General features: G+C 38.1%; 2 protein-coding genes across 2 annotated transcripts; one reads left to right on the top strand and one right to left on the bottom strand.

Annotated features, from left to right (window-relative positions):
• The first annotated feature begins 509 nt into the window (after positions 1–509).
• stk25b (serine/threonine kinase 25b) lies at positions 510–8,229 on the top strand. Its single transcript, XM_073876138.1, has 11 exons — positions 510–933; positions 1,305–1,540; positions 3,597–3,648; positions 3,738–3,846; positions 3,972–4,129; positions 4,755–4,940; positions 5,082–5,228; positions 5,424–5,531; positions 5,631–5,702; positions 5,883–6,019; positions 7,939–8,229. The coding sequence occupies exons 1-11, from the start codon at positions 907–909 to the stop codon at positions 7,976–7,978; spliced, it is 1,272 nt and encodes a 423-aa protein (XP_073732239.1). The 5' UTR covers positions 510–906; the 3' UTR covers positions 7,979–8,229.
• Positions 8,230–9,226: 997 nt separating this feature from the next.
• septin2 (septin 2) lies at positions 9,227–22,158 on the bottom strand. Its single transcript, XM_073876145.1, has 13 exons — positions 22,080–22,158; positions 21,897–21,938; positions 21,576–21,690; positions 19,282–19,368; positions 18,682–18,800; positions 15,362–15,500; positions 15,134–15,252; positions 14,943–15,044; positions 14,466–14,611; positions 14,263–14,346; positions 10,536–10,596; positions 10,362–10,456; positions 9,227–10,197 (listed from the first exon to the last, which is right to left on the bottom strand). The coding sequence occupies exons 2-12, from the start codon at positions 21,918–21,920 to the stop codon at positions 10,370–10,372; spliced, it is 1,083 nt and encodes a 360-aa protein (XP_073732246.1). The 5' UTR covers positions 21,921–21,938; positions 22,080–22,158; the 3' UTR covers positions 9,227–10,197; positions 10,362–10,369.
• Positions 22,159–22,331: the final 173 nt, after the last annotated feature.

Here is a 22,331-nt window from a genome sequence, read left to right as displayed (position 1 = left end):
GCGCGGACGCCATATTGGGGTGAAAATGCCAACTGGACAGCAGCATACACAGAATGCCAACGAAAGAGAAGTCAAAGTGGACCAAAATAACGCAGTTTTCGTCAGTCCACTGGTAAAACTATTAGTGTGACAGTGAAATATTGCATTTCGTTGTTTTCTGCTAACGTTTACTGTTTTTAGTGTAATACTAAACTTAATTCTTTTTAGGAACTGCAAGCCTGTATGTACGTTATGTGTACCTCATGGCCCATGAGTCTTCATTATATTTTTATAGTATTATTATAATGTTAATATTTATGACAACCTACAGTAAATACTGCATTGTCTATGTTGGCATTTCCATTTTATTCAATGTATATGTATTTATATTATTTTAGATGTTTAATCACTATAATATTTTTTTCACCCCAAAATGGCGGAGGCATAGCGCTGCTGATGGAACGTTCTGTTGAGTTTCGCCTCTTGGGTTCTACGCTCTTCGTAGCGGAACTACAACTTCCACAGTTCCGCATTGCTTGAATCTCCTGCTGCGCGTGCGCCGTTGCACCTATTATTTTGTTCTCCCGCAAGCAATAAATGAAGAGCCGCCCGAACGCGTGTTGATCAATATAACGTTATATATATTTATTTAACAGGCGGACACAGCGGGTTTGCTCATAAACTGGCGCTTTTATACATGGAGTCACACGACACCTAGCTCTCGTTCTCGCCAGGCTGCGGGGTACGCCATCGGGGGATAGGAGGCCGAACAACGGCAGACGAACAGGACATGCAGAGGTGTTTTTGTATGTAAAAGCTAGCTGGCTAAGCAGGGCATCGGAGGAGCCGAGCGTTGAAGAGTTTTCCAGCACCCCACCTTTTGCAGAAAGAGACATCTGCTGTCATCCATAGCGACCTGCCGTCAGGATGGCGCACCTCCAGATGCAGAATCAGGTAAATCCACAGTCCATTATTCATTCTGGTACCATAAGTATTAATAAAATGACACTGAGGTTTAGTACCAGCCTGATGTTTTACACAAGCCTTTGATTCATTTGTAATTACTGGTGATTTCAGCCATAGACCTTTGTTGTACTGAACTGTGTTGAGTAATTGTTTTCATGTTAATCCGTTCACATTCACAGCTCTTTCTTCCTAACTAACAGTTACATATTATATCTGCTATTTTAGTTCACCTTGTATACAAGTTTAAATGTTGTCCTACGATGCATGAAAGATACTGCCACTTGATATGGTTTAAGTCTGTGAATTGTCTCTAGCTGTATCTTGCATTTTATCTCTACTGTCTTTCATCTGATCATCAGAATTCCCGTCTTGATCCCGAGGAGTACTTCACAAAGCAGGAACGCATCGGCAAGGGCTCTTTTGGTGAGGTCTACAAGGGCATCAACAATCGCACCAAAGAGGTGGTGGCCATCAAGATCATTGACCTGGAAGAGGCAGAAGATGAGATTGAAGACATTCAACAGGAAATCACGGTTCTCAGCCAGTGTGACAGCCCTTATGTCACAAAGTATTATGGCTCATATCTCAAGGGAACTCTTCTATTTTTGGGTGTGTACAGACATAATAGCAACAAAACAAAAAAAGAGAAAAGCGCTTAGTTTTAGCGCTTAGTTTAATATATTTTACTACTTTATCAGTAATTGAAGTAAAAAAAACTTTTGGTAAATTGACATCTTAGAGTTACTTAGGGCTATCACAACGATTAAATAATCGTCTCATCGCGATTGTTTGACCTCATCGCAATGATTTTATGATCACCCCAATGATTGAACATCTCTTTAAAATACACAAGGGGGTGCTGCGGCGCCTGTATAAACGAGACCGTATCAGATGGCGCTCCTTAACTGACAGTGTAAGGGGCCAGTCACACCAAAAGCGCTTTAAACGCTTGCAAACGCTTTAAAAAAAGAGCAGTGCGACGCGGCTTTTCATATTGCTAAGCAGCCACCAAGTCAGCTGTCTTCTCAATCAAATATTGAGGCGTAAGCGCTCTTTTGCTGTTAACTGTCATATTAGCAGAAACTTTAAAAAGAGGGCGCTTGCTTTGACCTTGCTTGAGGATGAGAGGTGCACAAACACGCAGGAAAGAGTGAGCGAGTGGAGTCCGGTTCTTCAAAGCAACTGTAAACTTCCCTCACCACAACGTAAGGCCCGCCTCTCCCCTCGTTCGATTGGACAATAGAAATACGGGCGCTTCTCCGCTCTCAGCGCTCCTTCAAAAATGTGTGCGCGGCAGGCGGCATAAAACCGCTCGGCGCGCATAAACAGCGCGCAAACGCGCCCTGCCCCTAGACTATCATTCAAAAAAGGCGCCTGCAACTGCCATAGACGCTTTTGGTGTGACTGGCCCCTAACCCTACACATTGCAAGTCCATTTAATACAGTGGAAAAATACATAATTTAAAGAAATTTTGATAAGCAGTAATAACTGCCAGGTAAAACATAAATTTCCAAAACAGCAATTCCTCATTTAGGGAAGTGAAGAATGCTATTCTTAAGGATCTGTAAGGAATTTAATTTTTGCCGCCACTACAGACATGTGGTCCAGTACTAATATTACCTTAGTAGGATTGACTACTATTTAAGGCCTGTTCTGGTATAGTGAGTTTACTTTGTTTGCATTTTTAATTTCAGTTTTCTTTACTTCAGACACTTCATTGTGTTTTTTATTTCTTATGAAGAATTTTCAGTTTTTGAAAGATATATTCATTAAATTATTACTTTTAAATATGTGTTGTGTATTAATATTTACTGCCAGGTAAACCTTTCAAAAGATTTAATTTAAATAATCACAACAATGGGTGGAAATTATTTCATGAACAAACAAAAAAATTTATTAGAATTAAATGTCAAAGCCCTAAACAGGCAATTAATCGTCATAACCATCTCAAATTTTTTTAGACAATTAACCGTCAGCCAAATTTCATAATCGTGACAGCCTTACGTAGAGGATAGACTGTTTCAGCAGTAACAACATAAACAAGCGGCTGTCGTGGTCCGCACGTAACTTCCGGTAAACTCCGTTTCCAAACATTTGTTATTTTCGACGAGGCACTTGTTCAAGAGATCAGTTTAGCAACTAGTCAGACCAATAAAAAAAATGAAACCGGAAGTAAAGTTCGGATCCAGACGTGTATCGCGTCACCGCACATGCGTCCGATGAAACCGTCTATAACATACTACATCTTAAATTATTTTACACAGCATTTTCTAGTCGAATTTTTAAATTGTGACCCCGCCTATGAAAACCCAGCTAAAGTCATTTTTTGTGATTTACTGTTTTCTACATAAAATAAATGTAAAGAACATTTTGTAAAAAATATACCCTTGATTTCTTTAATATTAACCGAGCAAGGTCATGGCAAAGATTGAAATCAAACTTAGATGATCGTACCGACATAATATGCAAAATACTAAATTCCTTATAAATTCGCTCAGAAATGTAATACTCAACAAGAAACAAGACTAGCTAAATAAAGCCTTTAAATGATTAAAATAAGACTTTAAATGCAAAAAGTCATGTGATTTTTAGAAAAAAACTTGTCATTGTCTGTAGGGAAATAACCTTTTCTGTTTTTTTCCTAGGGAACAAAACTGTGGATCATCATGGAGTATTTGGGAGGCGGCTCTGCTTTAGATTTAGTGAGTAGAACAACAATGGTGTTTAGTTGTGTGAATAATCTTATGGTGATTATTTATATCATCTTAAAAAAATAAAATTTCTCCATCAGCTGAAACCAGGGCCGCTCGAGGAGACCTACATCGCCACTATATTGCGGGAGATTCTGAAAGGACTGGAATACTTGCATTCGGAGAGGAAAATTCACAGAGATATCAAAGGTGCGATAACGTACACGTCTGCCCACTCGATCGGGCCTGAATGGAAATCACATTTAAACAGTTGGACGTGTTTTTTTTGCAATTGTTTCTTGTGGTGATGATGATTCATGTGTGTCTTTTGTTAGCTGCCAATGTGCTGCTGTCTGAGCAGGGGGATGTAAAGTTGGCCGATTTTGGTGTGGCAGGGCAGCTCACAGACACCCAGATCAAGAGAAACACTTTTGTGGGAACACCGTTCTGGATGGCTCCAGAGGTCATCAAACAGTCCGCCTATGACTTTAAGGTGTGGAAATTATGCCTGGACGGAAATGAAAGAATGGACTTTACTTAAAATCCAAGCGAACAATGTGGTGATTTACAAGATCAGAATATTAATGTGCAAATGTGCCCATGGAGCTGTGAAAACACACGTTCAGCACTTTGGCAGAAAGGCTGGGGTGGTAAAATGGTTTCCAAGCTTTCAGCCTTTAAAGTGCCACACTGCTAAAGATAATGCTTAGATATTTACTGGAAATCAAAGCAAATACACTGATCAAGAAATACAATTTGTGATCCTGCTCAGGCTAAAGTCTAATAATCTAATTATGAGATTAGGACCATCAAACCATTGACATGGTCTTAGTCAATACTAAAGTTAACAAGGTTATATTTTCACAAAATGTTCTTCACATTTCGTAAGAAGGTTTTTTGTGGAAAATAGTATATATATATTATATATGTATATATATATATATATATATATTTATTTATTTATTTATTTATTTATTTATTTATGTATTTATTTATTTATTTATTTATTTATTTATTTATTTATTTATTTATTTATTTATTTATTATATATATAATTCGTATTCTTTAAATAAAAAATATCCAAAACTAAAACTTTTTGGTTTGCATTTTTTCTGCAGGCAGACATTTGGTCCTTGGGAATTACGGCAATCGAACTGGCAAAAGGGGAGCCCCCGAACTCTGACTTGCACCCGATGCGAGTGTTGTTCCTTATACCCAAAAACCCTCCGCCTACACTAGAGGGCTCCTATAGCAAACCCTTCAAAGAGTTCGTAGAGGCCTGCCTCAATAAAGACCCTCGCTTTGTGAGTATTTGGCACGCCTGTATAGAATCTTAAGAATCGTATATGACATAATGGTCTCCTGACGCGCTTTAAGTCAGACATTCTTTGTATTGTAAGTAAAAGCATTGATCATATTGACCTTACTGTTGTGGTTATGTGCAGCGGCCCACCGCCAAGGAGTTACTGAAGCACAAATTCATCACGCGCTACACCAAGAAAACGTCTTATCTGACAGAGCTCATAGACCGATACCGCCGGTGGAAATCTGAAGGCCATGGAGACGAGTCCAGCTCTGATGATTCTGACATGTATGTCATCCATCTATCAACTGTCCGACGTGATGTACATATAATCAATACCTTTATGCCTGTAATTGCTGTCATGATATATTATTCATTACTTTGAGGACTGGCCTTTTAATTGGATGACTGGTCAATTGATACATATATGATTTATGGCTTTAAAATGAAGCATGTTGTCCATTTCTCCTCACGCACTTACATGGATGGAGATGGTGATGATAGAGATCAGTGTCCTGTATGGACGTTCCCTACAGTACGACCCAGCTCCATGAATAAGCTCCAGAAGGGCTTTACAAACACAGAGTCAGAAGTGAGTAACTAAATGAGTAGTTTACCCAATAAAAAAATAATAATAATCGTTCATGTTCATTTAAACGTCTTTTTGTTTTGTGATTTTGTACTGTGACAGGCAGCCGAAACCGTGCAGAGGCAGCCCAAGTCACAATGTCTGTCGTCGCTGGTCTCTCCTATCTTCAGAGAGGTAATTGCCAATTACTGATTGTGTAGTAAAACACTCGAACCGATGTTGTCAAAGAAACATAGCAGTCCTGTTATCAGCTTTAGGCTTCTAATCGTAGTTGCAGCAGATAAGCTGGCTGTAAAGTATGATAAACTGCGATAGGTTTGTATGTTATGGAGTTGAGTGCAGTCTCGTTTTCAGCTGAAGGAGAAGAGGAGGGCTTGTGGAGGTGGAATGGGTGCCATAGAGGAGCTGGAGAATGCTTTTAACCTGGCAGAAGAGTCCTGCCCTGGCATCTCTGACCTCCTGGTTACACACATGATGGAGAGAGTGTGCAGGTGAGCTGAAATTATGATAATGTGTACAGTGGTGCTATTAAATAGCACTGAATGATCAATATGTAACCCTAGTCATAAGTCGCATGGGTATATACACTCACCTAAAGGATTATTAGGAACACCATACTAATACTGTGTTTGACCCCCTTTCGCCCTCAGAACTGCCTTAAATTTACGTGGCATTGATTCAACAAGGTGCTGAAAGCATTCTTTAGAAATGTTGGCCCATATTGATAGGATAGCATCTTGCAGTTGATGGAGATTTGTGGGATGCACATCCAGGGCACGAAGCTCCCGTTCCACCCCATCCCAAAGATGCTCTATTGGGTTGAGATCTGGTGACTGTGGGGGTCATTTTAGTACAGTGAACTCATTGTCATGTTCAAGAAACCAATTTGAAATGATTCGAGCGTTGTGACATGGTGCATTATCCTGCCTGTGGTCATAAAGGGATGGACATGGTCAGAAACAATGCTCAGGTAGACTGTGGCATTTAAACGATGTCCAATTGGCACAAAGGGGCCTAAAGTGTGCCTGCACAGTGGTAACAAGGCATGATGGATCCATGTTCTCATTCTGTTTACGCCAAATTCTGACTCTATCATCTTAATGTCTCAACAGAAATTGAGACTCATCAGACCAGGCAACATTTTTCCAGTCTTCAACTGTCCAATTTTGGTGAGCTTGTGCAAATTGTAGCCTCTTTTTCCTATTTGTAGTGGAGATGAGTGGTACCCAATGGGGTCTTCTGCTGTTGTAGCCCATCCGCCTCAAGGATGTGCGTGTTGTGGCTTCACAAATGCTTTGCTGCATACCTCGGTTGTAACGAGTGGTTATTTCAGTCAAAGACAGCTTGAATCAGTCGGCCCATTCTCCTCTGACCTCTAGCATCAACAAGGCGTTTTCGCCCACAGGACTGCCGGCCGCATACTGCATGTTTTCTCTTTTCACATAATTTTTTGTAAACCCTAGAAATGGTTGTGCGTGAAAATCCCAGTTACTGAGCAGATTGTGAAATACTCAGGCCGGCCCGTCTGGCACCAACAACCATGCCATGCTCCTAATAGCTTAAATCACCTTTCTTTCCTATTCTGACATTCGGTTTGGAGTTAAATGCATTAAAGTTCCCGCCATGTGATTGGTTGATTAGATAATTGCATTAATGAGAAATTGAACAGGTGTTCCTAATAATCCTTTAGGTGAGTGTATATATATGGGTATGGGTATAATAGCCAACAATACTTTGTAAGGGTCAAAATGATACATTTCTTTATGCCAAGAATCATTAGGATATTTTTTGCACCCTCATATTCAAATAGTTGTATCTCAGCCAAATATTGTCCTATCCTAACAAACTATAGATGGTTTCAGAGGTAACAACATAAACAAGTGGCTTTCGTGGTCAACACATAACTTCCGGTAAATTTCCTAAGAATAAATAACAACAAAGTCATTTTAAAGTAGTTTATTTATATAACAAGCAAAATAAACAACACGTGCATTACTGTATTTGTTCAAGAGTTCAGTTTAGCAACTAGTCAGACCAACGGAAACCGGACGTTCCGACCATACGCGTAATCGCAACACCGCACGTGCGTCAGATGAAACATTTATGTCTATACATAAATGGAAAGCTTTTTTATGTACTCAGCCTTCAGATGATGTATAAATCTCAATTTCAAAAAATTGACCCTCTATGACTGTTTGTGGTATATTTGGTATATGTATAGCTTTCCAAAGTAAAGAGTGCTTTTTTGTTAGCATGGCTCCAAATTGTAATAGTTTGTGATCAATTCATGAATTCACAAATATTTCATAATTCATGCTTTGTGTCTCATTAATACAATAAAGAACATGATTAGTGCAAATCTGTGGTCGAATGTGAAACACTTGATGTCACTGTCTTTTCTTGTGTGCAGGTTTGCGCTGAATGGCAACACCACGCCATCTTCACGGTGAAGCCCCGCCCCTGCTGCTGATGCCCCTCCCTCTGCCTGCCCCCAACCACCGCAGTCCCATCAGGACCACAACACACCTGCCCTTCATTCACCCTCTTTCAACGGTTCCCCAGAGATCTTTTAATTAGTTATGATTCAATATTTTTACAGTTTTCTTTATAGAACGGAAAGTATTTAAGAGAAAAGCCATGTCATTGAGCGAACTGTGTTTACCTGTTAGATCAAAAAGCCTATTATAAAGTGTTTATGGAAGTGTTGCGTTTACTGGTGTTCATTGATTTTAATTTTGTTAAATATTTAATGAAACCTTAAAGGAACAGTATGTAGGATTGTGGCTAAAACTGGTACTGCAATCACAAAACTGGTGGCCAATACACAAAAATGACAACATAAACATCAGTTGATGGCTGCAACTCCACTGTTTAAATGACAATATCCTGGCCGGTGTTATAAGTATTTGAAATGATAATGATTTCTTAATGTCTAGTGACATATCAGGGCCATTTTATGATTAATTGATATAAATTTCTTACATACTGTTCCTTTAAATATATATTGACATGAAATATACAATGTGCATCAAAACTCTCATAAAAGGTTGATGTCCACATTTTAAAGACGTTACTCTTTGGTAACCAGAGTTTTTTAAAAGCACACTATTCTTGGTACCAAACACGTATAACTGCTCTCTCTTGTGAACTAAAGTTACTTTAAGACTAAAATTTGCTTTGAATGGTATAAAAAGTGATAAGTATTGAGCATATTTTATTTCTATAACAAGTTTTAGGAACCAATTTTAGAGACGTTACCTTGAATATATATTTTATTTAATTCAGTTCCAATCATGCATCACATAATTAGTTCCTTTCATCCTTTTTTGTCATATAGCAATAAGATAACATTTTATTAGTCTTGTTAGGTCTGTGTATATATACTGCTTGTTAATCCATGTACTGACAATGTCAGAGCACTTCCTTACATTATCATATTATAAACACTTTTTTTTTACGTACATAAGTTAGGCTTCTGTTTTTAAGTAGTTTCATCTTATTTGGTTGCTTTTGTCCTACATGTGATGATCTGCGACCTCTAGTGGCCATGAAAATTGACTCCGCAAATGAAAGCCACCATTTTATCAATGATAAACATTTAAAAATAGTTTTATTGTATAGCAGTGACAATTAGGATTGTCAATTACTAAGTTAAATACTTGCCAATACATTAACTAATATAAACACAAACAGAAATATAAAACAAACACCAAAACAGTTTTTTAATATGAAATTTAATTACAAGATGATAGACAGTAGTGGTTTAATAGACAGTCTCAAATAAAATATCGTAAGTGGAATGTCGACAACTACATTTTCAAGGGCAACTATGAGAAACAAGTTTAGGAAGTGACTGTGGGGTAATGTATATAATCCCACATCTCAGATACTTTATTTAAAGATACAGATATAAATCTCAGAAATGAGTTAAAATAACCACATAACCCAAAGGGAGGTCAAATGTGGCATGCATTAAGGTCAAAGAGCACAACAGCGTATTTCATTGTGTCAATGTATATCACTTCAATCACCAGATTTCACATTGCACTTAAGACCAAAACAACGTCTGATATTACACGACAGTTTCCAGGTACAAAGGGTCACAGCATACCTGTTTTTGCATTTGTTAAAGAATGACAATAAGACGACTTCATGCAGGGAAGAGAGAAGCACTTCAGAAAGCTTCTTGAACAGGAAGGCAGCAATCTCTCCGGCAACATTTATAAACAATATAAAATCAATTATCAAAAAACACAATGACACTCAAATTCAAGAGCTGCTTTAACTGTTCACAGTGATTTTTAGTTACTGTAAATGGAGTCATTTTGGGCAAAAAGGACTTTCATTGGCCTACAAACGTTGCTTTACAGAAGAAAGTCCTTTAGCAGTTGGCTTTTGTAACAGAAAACATGAACAGTAACTTACAGGGTGCTTCTTCATTTTGGTTACTGGCATAGCAAGGTGTTGAAAAAAATAAATGAACTTTAAATACAGCATCATAGTAAATAACAAAAACACTTAATACTGCTTAAAGAGGAAAAACTCTCAAAAGTTAAAGAAACTAAGAAAATGGCAAGCACGATGAGCTATGGACCAATATCCTCACTTTCCTTCCTTTTCCATCTCACGCTGTGTGCGATTGGCTCAAGCTCAAATGACAGATCAGCATCTAAAAAGAAACACACAAACATGCATCTTTAATAATACTAACATACTGTATATTCAACAAAGCAAAGGAATAAACTGTAAGCACATCTAATAGCCTCAATGTGCTGCCGCATCCCAGATCAAGATCAAAATCTTATCCCACAAGGTCACATTAGACAAATTTACCGTGTTTCTCACAGGTGTGGGCCGTCTCCTTCGCCATCTCCCTGCTTCAGCATCTGTGCCTGCATCTTGGCGATCATCTCCTGCATCCGCCTCAGCTCAGAGACACAAGCACATACGGTCATACACTGACAGTTGAGCACTAGTGTTATTAGTGTCTGCTTTAATAAATTGTACCTCAGCCTCCTTCTCCTGCAGGATAATGTCCTTGTCCATTTCCTCTGGCTCCGGGGCCTTCCTAAATAATTACACGGGGTAGGAGGGGGTGTAAAGAGCCTCACACACAACTATACTTTGCAGTAAAGTTTCATAAAACTATTTATTCTACACTTACACTCTACACTTTTGCTTTAGGCAAATTCAGCAACTTTTCTCTATTGTAAAACCAAATCAGGTAGTAGCTGTGCTAAATTACCAAAATCTTTAATTAAACGACCCCATTAAAACAAAATCCATTAGCTTTGAGGTTAAACACATCCTAATTTATTGACAATGTTAAAGGACCATTGTTTTTCAATATTTTACTATGTTCTTACCTCAACTTAGACGAACTAATACATCCCTATCTTTTTCATGCGTGCACTTTTAATTTTTGTACAGCGCCTCGTGAATGCGCCAGCACCCAGCCCATCCCCATTCACTCCCATGGTTCCAAACAAAAGTTTAATTTTGTGCCACCATACTTACTCATGTAACAGTCTTTAAATAGGGAAAACATGTAAGTGTTTGGTGGCTTCTAAATTCATCCCTGTTTGGAGCCATAGGAATAAATGGAGCCAGGCCAAATGCCAACACACCCACGAGGCGCCGTACAAGGACCAAAAGTGCACTAATTGAAAAAAGATTCATTCGTCTAAGTTGAGGTAAGAACATAGTAAAATACCGAAAAACTGTGGTGTTTTCCTTTAATCTACTGCAGCATGTCTATATAGTAAAGTTTCATAAAAGATTTATTCTACACTTAAGCTACCTGCTTTAGGCAAATTCAGCAATTTTTTTTCATTGTTAAAACCAAATCAGGCAGTAGCTGTGCTGAATTATCAAAATCTTTCATTGAATGACCCCATTAAAACAAAACCTATTAGCTTTGAGGCTATTCACATCCTAATTTATTGACAATGTTAAAGGAAAACAACACTGTTTTTCAATATTTTACTATGTTCTTACCTCAACTTAGATGAATTAATACATCCCTATCTTTCTTCATGAGTGCACTTTTAATCTTTGCACAGCGCCTCGTGAATGTGCCAGCATTTAGCCCAGCTCCACTCATTCCTATGGTTCCAAACAAAAGTTTTATTTTGTGCCACCATACTTACTCATGTAACAGTCTTTAAATCGGGAAAACATGGAAGTGTTTGGTGGCTTCTAAATTCATTCCTGTTTGGATCCTAAGGAATGAATGGGGCTAGGCTAAATGCCAACACATTCACGACGCGCTGCACAAAGACCAAGTGCACGCATTGATAAAAGATATGCATGTATTCATTTGTTAAAGTTGAGGTAAAAACATAGTAAAATATTCAAAAACTGTGGTGTTTTCCTTTAACCTACTGTAGCATATCTATGCATTTAGTGTTTCTTTTATAGAAATGAGTTTGTACGTTAGTAACACATTGATGCAAAGTTTAGTCAGGACAAGAGTAACATAAATGATTAGTGCAAGCGTGTGCTGAACATAGCAGAAAGTCGAAGAACAAATGACGTGTGTGGTGAGAGTTGTAGAAACAGTGTCAGGCTGTAAGATAGGTGGAGCTGTGACTGAGCTCCCAGCAGTACCTCCCCCTCCTATCCTCTAACAGACATAGATCTGATTCATAGCCGCAGATCTATGAGACATTAGAGGAGATATTACAGGCTGTGAAATAAACATAACAGAACTATAGCACACAATAAAACTGATGCTTATGTGCTTTAAGGGCCAGGAGGAAATTTTCAGGCTGTCTTAACAGATTTAGTTTAAATGAATGCTAAATAAGACAACGCAATAATTCACTGTTTTGTTTATAATTGCTGTTGTTACTATTTATGTGTGCATTTCGCAAAATTGAGAAGTGGCTATAAATTACTTTATATTGCTACTTTAAGCTATTTCCCTATTTGGCATTATGCTTAGTTGCTGCAGGGATGACGTGTTTTTGTAGGCCAAGCCGGAAGTAAGTGGGACACTGGTTCCCTTGCCAAAAAACCCATTAATTTATCCCATGCAAACAAAGGTTTATGACACTTAAATGTTTTGTCCAACAAGATAATCTTCACAGACTAACACAACTAAATGCATTTTCTACATTACAGTCATTCGACATCAACGTCATTACACAAAGCTTCTGACAGCTCGTTCAAACTTTTTATTCAGCGCATTTAAAAACATGTTCCTTGATAAGGACATACTCTGTGGATAATTCGTTTTTGGGAATTGTGCCCATGTTGCACAGTTTTTGAGATCTTCATGTGCGATGCCGTTTGAAGCCCCCGACAAAGTTTGAAAGTCCTATAGCATCTTGTTAGCAACCGCCCTTTTAAAGGGACTGTAAGTAGGATTTTAAGTGTTTTATTAATCAAAATCAATGTCTTTATTCATAAATATGTCCTTGTTGGTGTCAAATGACCTCTGCCAGTGATCTGACTTTTCTTTGTAAGCTTAGAATTTCTCCTCTTTACTTACATTGAACGGGTAAGTCCAAGGAGGCTTCCATGTCGTTCCGCCATATTGATAAACTATAATAGCAGAGAGGGACAAAAAGCACTAGCCTACCAACGCGCGTTTCCAAAACGCGTTTTTCATTCAGAACACGTAAACCAGCTGCAACGGACAATGAGATCAGCGATTACATAACGACTACCGTAGTTGCAACACGCATTTGGAAAGGGGAGGCTTTTGAATGCAAAATACAATTCCACCACTAGATGGGGGTAAATCTTACTTATTGCCCCTTTAAGGATACTTTAAAGCTTTAAAAGTCACGAGTGAGGGTATTACTGATGTATTTTATGTTATAGAATAAAGATCTTCTTTAAAGCCTCTGATACACTGCACGATTATTGGCTATCGTGAAACAATCGTCGCGATTTCTGTGATCGTGGCTCTTCATCGGTGGTCCTATGCCGTACAGTGAGAAAGGTTCAAAGACGGTCGTTTTCCCAGTCTTCCCAAAGATAGCCTTGGATAGTTTTCTGACAGTGTCAGAAATTCAGCATGATTAACGCACAGTGTGTTTGCTGCTACAATCTGCGTACTGGTATTTGTTTACCACGAGCGCATGCTGGTGCCGTTGCGCTAATGTGTGACGCAACCGCCGAAGCTTCCATGTCATCATCGTACAGTCTACATGCCTGTCATCCCTGAGTTTAAACCATCCATATCGCACAGTGGGATAAGGTAATGATCTTATAGGAGTGCAAAAATCCTGATAAACCAAACCAAACCAAACCAAAACCCTATAAAAAAAAACACATTGATCTTGACATGTGCAAATTCACATGTGAAATGTGTGTTTTTGGAACACATTTTTGTGTGAAACCCATGTGATCACATGGGAAATCAGTGTTGTCACCACAAAAAAATCGTCACCACATTATGCACATGTCATCGTATGGGTTTCACATGTGTTTTACATGGGAAAAACACATTTCACATGTGAAAGCGTGTTTTTTCACATGTGAAATTCATGGGCTTTTCGGGACCATGGAACCGGAAGTGCTGAAATGCTAACCTCGCTTCTGGGTTTTGCCTACAAAAATACGTCATCCCTGCGGCCAGATGGTTTTTAGATATTCAAATAATGCGTGGCTACACCCACAAAAAAAATATTTTTTACGAAGGCTGGGGGAGGAGGTGAAGAAAGACAAGCAGAGCAGTACGTACGCAGGCGACAGAGGCAGAATGTAACCATGGGAGGACAACCTGCCGCCCCGTTTGAGGCGCTCCGAGCGGAAGTTTTCGTAATGAAGGTCCTGAGTCACCTCCTGCAGGTCCTGCATGTGGGTGCTGCACAGATGTCAACAGTCATCATTAGACCCAAGTGCAAGAAAATATATTTCCAAAAAAATAAGTTGAAAACTACAGGCACAAATCACTGTTTTTGTGTACAGCGAAGTCAAACTCACATCAGCATGGTGCGAAGTTTAAGGAAGTCGTTGTGTTCAGGATTTTCCACCTCTACCACACCCCAAGGGTACAAACGCCCTCTCACCTTCTTCCCTTTAGCTTCAATTTGCTGGTTGGATCCCACTACGGCAAAGGGTATACTGGCCTGTAAACAGTAAAACGATGAAAATATGTAAATCTCTGGCCCTTTTAGATATTATATGAAAAGCTCAGATGCAAAACCCTCTAAGTGCATCTGACATGTTTTCTTGTAAATGAGCATTTTTATATTTTTAATGGATTCTGTCAACAAACCAGTATTTCTCAATGACCTGAGGCTGGAATTAAGCAGAAATATTTAAGAAATGTGTAATGTGCAATGTGCCAAGAGCATTTAGTTATTATCATTATCTTTTGAGAGAGAGAGAGAGAGAGAGAGAGAGAGAGAGAGAGAGAGATTTTATTTTATTAAGATGGCAAAACTGCATATTACACACCTTCAGAATTCTGGTTTGCTCTTTGAAATCTTCATCTTCATCTGACTCTGCATCAGGTAGATGATAGATCTTGATGCCATGCTCATCAATTTCATCCAAAATCTGCAACCAATACACAAAAAAAATAATCAAGCCAAACACATGATCAACCAATGTGGACCTGTTTTTGGATGGAGATCTGAATGCATTACCCTGCGCTTGAGTCTCTCTCTCTCCCTCATGGTCAGTGTATCTGCTTTAGCAATAACAGGAACAACATTCACTTTGTTGTGAATGGCCTTCATGAACTGGACATCTAGAGGCTTCATCCTGTATAATTGAAGCATGCAATGATAGTCATCTTAAAATCTTCATAACAAAGTACTTTGTAAATGATGCATTAAATAAGTCGTAGGTAAGCCAGGTATGAGAACTCATCCCGTGACCCAGAGGAGAAATAAAATAGAAACAACAGTGCACACGGTTGTCGACGATATGCCTGCGGTTGAGTCCACTCTCATCGTGAAGATAGCGCTCGAACTGGTCATCGATGTATGCGATGATGGTGTTGAAACAGTCAGAGACAAAGAAACAGAGACTTATGACATTGAGCTTTTGGGGATTTCAGTGAGTTATAAACAACTAAAATGGACAGATATAGACATTGCTAATGTTCTCGAGCTTTATGATGTATTTCACTTTGTTTAGGTTCTTCTGACTGCTAATAAATAGATAGGGGTCAACTGTCTTAATGTCTTTGCATTGCTCATCTATCGCACCTTTATTGCATCTCAACAGACCAAAAAACTCACAACTGGAGTTTCCTTTTGTGTCAAATACAACTCTTTACTGCCTCATCCTTCAATGAAGGCATTTTTACAAGTTCCAAACAAGATTTTGCAGTCTAATTAAACAGAATTGTCTTATGAAAGGATGTTTTTAATTGAATTATACAAGTAATTTTATTTTTAAAAGATTTAAGAATTTTAAAGATTAAAGAACTTAATACCATGTGACCACAAATCAAGGTTTAAATGCAACAAGCGTAAATGTCTAAAATGATTTTAACACTGAATGTGAAGTTTCTCTTTAAGTAACTGAATGAAAAGATTTTGTTATATATAGACATTATGTACATTTGCATCTATGTGTTTGGCTTACAGTCCATTCAAGCTATACATTTCTATTATCAGTATGTGCATTCTCTGGGATCAGACCCATGACTTTTGTGGTGCTGCTAACGCAATGCTCTATCAACTGAGCTTTGGGACACTAAGTCTTGTGTTTGTGTGACAGCACACATTTCCTTTTTCAGACAAAAGTGCATGAATATCCTCTAGTTTCTGTTTTTTTCCCTCTAAAGCGGGTCAGGGAGTTGTCAGGAAGAGGTCACACATGTTTCCTGTCTTTCTAATGCCACTAACAGAGCAACTTTCCCAAAGCTTAAAAAAACAGACTTCCTTTGGTCCTCCAATACACTCCTCATTCTCCACTCCTTATACTCCAAACTGTTTCTTTTATACTGGGTATCCAATTACAACAATAACTTCTAAAAATGTTCCCAAATATTGTGTCCCTGTTATGATCTAATTATGAGATTAGGAGCATCAAAGTTTGATTTTTTGACATGACCTTCTTAGTCAATTTTAAAGATATCAAGGTTATATTTTCACTGAACATTCTTCAAATTATGTTGGATGATTTAGACTTTAGCTTGGTTTTCATAAGCAGGGTCACATCACATATAGTTATGTGGGTCAATGACATGACGTTATATGGTTCAATTAAATGTAAAAGGGTAAAAATTTCAAAATAAATTGCACATTACTTGCATACATTCTCCTTTTTGAGGACCAAGTCTAAAATTTCTGGTTTTATTTCATTTTGAAAGAATATTTGGGGGATAATTGCGAAAATGTCAGTGTAACTAGTATTTTTTTTAAATGAAAATATAAATATATTTATAAAAAATGTGGAATAAAATATAATGAATATTTTTACATACATTTTTACATCATTTGTCAAAGATTATTTAGAAAACAAAGCTGTTTTCAGCATATTTCAGAACAAATATTACAAAAACGCATTAAAAAATACATTCAGAAATAAATAATAAAACTATAAAATATTTTTTTGTTTGATGATGATTATGTTTACATGCCATCAAGCTGGATAAAATATTTAATATTTCTCATTCTTTGGCGCAATTTGCGGTTACACCATTTGACATTTTCAGGTCCATTCAGCCTCAACTTTCATAAAAATGGTGCAAATGTCATCTTTTATTGCATAAAATTAACATAAATACTAGCCTGGGTTTCCCCATATGCAAATTTATTCACACTGCAAGTTTAGCATGAAAACTATGGCCCTTTTTAGCCCCTGAAATAGGGAACCAATCACAGAACGGGGAGGGCGCAGCAGGAAGATGACGATGTCTATGCGACACACCGAAGCAGTTTTGTTATGTGTTATAACACGGCAACAGACGCGAAGTTACTTTTCAATGCAGCCTTAGATAGTGTTCTAAGTAGTTTTGAACGCAAGTTTATTTAAAAAAGAGCAACTTTTGGCGTTAAACAATTTCATATCCAAGAAGGATGTTTGGACTAGGGATGCATAACGATTAATCGCGATTAATCTATAGCAGAATAAAAGTTTTTGTTTACTTGATATATGTGTGTGAACTGTGTATAATAATTATGTATATATTAATATGCACACATGCATGTATAATTTTAAGAAAAATATAAATTTATATATTAAGTGTTAATATGTATATATATTTCTATATAATATAAATTATTCATAAATATACAAATGCATATACACATGTTAACATTTCTTAAATATATACATGCAAGTGTGTGCATTTATCTATACAAAGTTATTATACACAGTACACACACATATATGATTTATTTTGCTATAGATTATTCGCGATTAATCATCATGCATCCCCAGTTTGGACATGGCAAGACATGATAGCCACTGAGTTTTATAGGACCAACCTGCTAGGCATCGTCGTCGACGAAGTACAATTAACTTATAAATGGTAAGTGGTATTTATTAATATCATATTGTCAATATTACTGTACTGTGGTTGTCACAGTGCCACTAAATTGTGTTGCTTTTCAATATCAATATACAGCTACCGGTTTAGTTGCGTAGGTTTCATCTGTGTGCACACGTACCGATAAAAGTTGTTTACGTTTGAATTGATGTCGCTCTACATACGTCATCTGGTATAATTGAAACGATTGGCTATGACGGGGTGGGCAACTCCTGGTCCTGAGGGCCAGTGTCCCTGCAGAGTTTAGCTCCAACCCTAATCAAACACAGCTGAAAAATCTAATTGAAGTCTTCAGGACTGTTTGGAAATGACATTCAGGTGTGTTCGATTAAGGTTGAAGCTAAACTCTGCAGGACTGTGGCCCTCGATGCCCACCCCTGGGCTATGAGCTACGTACAGACGTATTTGATAGACATTCGTAGCGCCCAATAAACATCTCTGGGCATTCGTAAACCACGCCTCAAATACGAGAAAATGAGCATGTGGTTCCCAGACCACGTCTCATTCTCTATGAGACTGGTCTGGTGTTAGCCAGGTTACATAAACACACTATGTGCATTGAAATAAATCTGATGTATGCTTTTTTTAAGATTTTTGATTTTCTCATCTTGCCAAACCATTTTGTCACTGACCCATATACTGTATATCTCAGGCCCAGTTAATTATTTTTAATGACCCTTACCAGTCTTGGCTGTTAATGGCGTCTCCATATCCAGGTGTGTCGACCACAGTGAGGCGAAGCTTTACTCCACGCTCCTCGATCTCCACCGTTGAGGCCTCGATCTGCACAGTACGCTCAATCTTTTCTGCGTGACAAAAGCACATTTGCATAATGTTAGAGATGACTCCAGAAACAAAAAACTGATATAAAGACAAGTTGGCCACCATTTGTTTTATATTTTATTTATTGATTAAAAGTAGCTTTAATATCTTTCAAAACACTAAATCTACATTGACATTAACACAATTTCCCTAAACATGCATTTTGTGATTCTGCCATTTAAGGATATGATACCTGTCATACGTCATGTTCATATGATACAGTACCTATCATATATTATATTTTATTAAATTACAGTCTATTTATGGGGAAAATAATAATTTGCAATAATATAATTCTACTCTATATACAATATATTTAATCATTTTTCTAATGCGTTTTCTTTCTTTATCAAGTAAAGCTGCTTTAAAACAATGCAACAATGTTAAAAAAATCTCAATTTAAATGAAGTATGATTAAAAATATCTCATTTAATTTCAGTGTGTAAAATGTACTGAAACTCTCACCTGCAGCACCAGGTATGACTCTCTCAGGATAAAGATCTGTGAGGAACAAACTGTTGATAAGCGTTGACTTCCCCAATCCTGACTCACCTGAAAACAACACAAGTACAAATGAGGACACTCTTTTAACACAGTTAAATCAGATTCCTATGACGTTCTGTCATCCCTTTTCAACACACACGGACACGGCTCGATTTATGTGTATAAACAAACAAATAAATCCAGTGCCCCATACTGTTTTCTTGCTTCAGCCAGTGTCATTACTCTCTAGTTTGAGCTGTTCTCCATCATCATGTGCACAACTGAAACAGTGCAGGCTGTAGTTCTGCATTCCTGTGATTTATTTTAAGACTATAAGGCATGGGCTCTGCGTACAATGGACAGTCTCCCTCCCCCATGCGATTCTCCACAGCAGATCTCATTTGAGTGTCAACAGCTGTACACACACAGGCCTGATGGGAGAGATCTGACCCTGCCAAAGATTTCTGTTCCCACAGCCATTTCCACTCAAACACCAAATACAGAGTTTCCATCAAATTAAATGTTTTACCTCCAAACATGGATGCCGCTCTTACTGACAAGCATTTACTTTGTTATCCTAGACTAAGGGGCCATTTGAACAACAATGTTTTCAACCGAAATTGGTAAAGTTTTTTTGTGGTTTGGCTGTTCTTTTACACTACATGGTCATTTTGGGGTCCAGAAAATGCTAACTTTTGAAGGCGGGACAAGTTATTGAAAACGACACCCTGTCTCTGTGTACATGAGTACAATGTGACTCTATGATAATGTTGATGGCATGCACAAGTATAACCAAAACAACAACGGTGGTCTACGGGAATGTGTCAAGATACTGAGATTGTTAACGCTTCTCAAACAGTTTACGATATTGCCACATTATAGTTACTAGTCACTTGTAATAATAAACCAACCTCATTGTCCGTTTAAACAAAACTGGTCGATGATTTTGCCGCCTTGATTGTTTGTATTTATCTTTTTGTAGACAAATGTGTATTTGCTTAGGCGTGTAGTGTTTCTTTACAAGATAGCATCGCCATCTACTGGCATGGCACGAAAAATAGTGTTTTTAGGCGTTGTCAAATATCTGTAGTAACACAAATCTTTTTGACTGAATCTATTAAATAATTTTTAAATACAACTCTGTGTTTTAAATACTGAATCCATGTTAAGTTTGATCTATTACTGCCAAAATTCGACAAAAGTGTGTATGTTGTGTTCCTGTTGCTCAATTAGTACCCAACTGAAAAATCCAGCATAAGCTGGTAGCTGGTTTAAGGTGGCTGGTAGCTGGTTTAAGCTGGTCCTCCCAGCCTGGCAAAGCTGGTCAAGCTGGTGGGTCAGCTGGTCTTCCAGCCTGACCAGCTAAGTCCAACTAGACCAAGGGTGTCTCAAGTCGGTCCAGGAGGGCTGGTGTCCAAGGAGACCGATTAGCTGGTTCAGTTGTGTTTGATAAGGGTGCGTGCACACCAAAGCTTTTACGGCCATGGCGGCGCATGTTTTCAATTGATTCCAATGGAAACTCTGCGTTTTTCAAATAAGTTGGCGCTCTGCATTTTTTCTGCGCTCGGCGCAGAGCGTCGAGAGTTGAAAGAGATTCAACTTTGGGTGAAACGCTCTGCTCGTCAATGTCAGTTCTCACACGGCTGTCCAATCACAGACAGTGGAGGAGGGGCGGGACAGGTATCACAAAGCTGTCTCACAGCTCAAGTATCACAGCTAAAAAGCGCTCAGCTGAAGAAAGCTGGCACACAGCTGAGAAAACAGCTGGCATTCGGCATTGTCCAGGTGTTTTCAGCCGCGTTTTAAAGTTTTGGTGTGCACAACCCCTTAGGGTTAGAATAAAACTCTGCAGAGACACGGACCCTCCAGGAGCAGGATTGGACACCCCTGAGCTAGACCATCTTAAAAAGTGACCAAAACACAGCTAGACCAGCCTGATAGACCAGCAATACCAGCTAAAACCAAGCTGGGAGACCAGCTAAAACCAGCTCACCAGCTTATGCTGAGCTTAGCTGGATATTTTAAGAGGGAATAAAATAAAAAGTGCTGTGTGTGTAAATACGTGAAGGAAGAACTTTTCAGCTTTTTTACTACAGCATTGTTATGCAAATGTTGCCCAAATAATGTTCCTCTTTATTTTAACTATATAATACCGTTTTACTGATTGTATGTAAAATATAGAAAACTTTGGACTGAGACGCAATATCAGATGCATTGAAGTATAGTTTATAATACTCAATTGTTAAACAAAATTAATTTGTTTCGCGCGTACTTACCCACCACCATAAGTGTAAACTCAAAGCCCTTTTTCACTGATTTCCGGTGCACCTGGTTTGGCAAATTTGCAAATCCCACATAGCCAGGAGTCTCTGGGTTTGTAAACTGCCCCTGCTAAAATGATCAGAACAGAACAATCTCTGAATAACTACATTCATACATACAATACTAAACAGACTACTTGAAAATTGGATTTGTGACTTGGTACATGCACACTAATCTACTTCATAGCGGTGTGACAGCTTCCTCTGTGCATTGCATAATTGGAGATGCACTCAGAGTAAAACTCAACATCCACCCACCAGCTCTCATTTCCTTACCTTCAATTTATCAGCCTGAGACATGGTGACCTCAAACGAAACCTGAAAAACGATTAAAAAAAATGATTTTTAAAATTAGGATCTGATTTAGCATTTGACTACACTGCATGAGATAGTAGAAACCTCAAGGACTTTATGTTAAAGCATTGACCATCTTGGCATAAGACATCGAGCTGAACTTACGTGCACATGAAACCTGTTTATAGTGAAAGTATTCAGAGCTCTACAGGAAGAGGAAGTCAGTTTCTGTCTGTGAGCATCAGTCTCACCACAAACCTACATCAAGCATTTGACTTAAACTGACAGGAACACAAAACCTAATCTAGGTTTCCTGTTTGAAATTTAAATAAAGCATGTCCTTAAAAACTAAAGCTACAGCTGCAATAATTGCTGTACAGCAATATATGACATAATAATATTTCTAAAGAATTTATA

The sequence above is a fragment of the Misgurnus anguillicaudatus genome, chromosome 2 (assembly GCF_027580225.2).
Source record: "Misgurnus anguillicaudatus chromosome 2, ASM2758022v2, whole genome shotgun sequence".
In the NCBI taxonomy this organism is placed as follows: domain Eukaryota; kingdom Metazoa; phylum Chordata; class Actinopteri; order Cypriniformes; family Cobitidae; genus Misgurnus; species Misgurnus anguillicaudatus.
The sequence above is the reverse complement of the archived record's forward strand: the minus strand, read 5'-3'. Positions and strand labels throughout refer to the sequence as shown.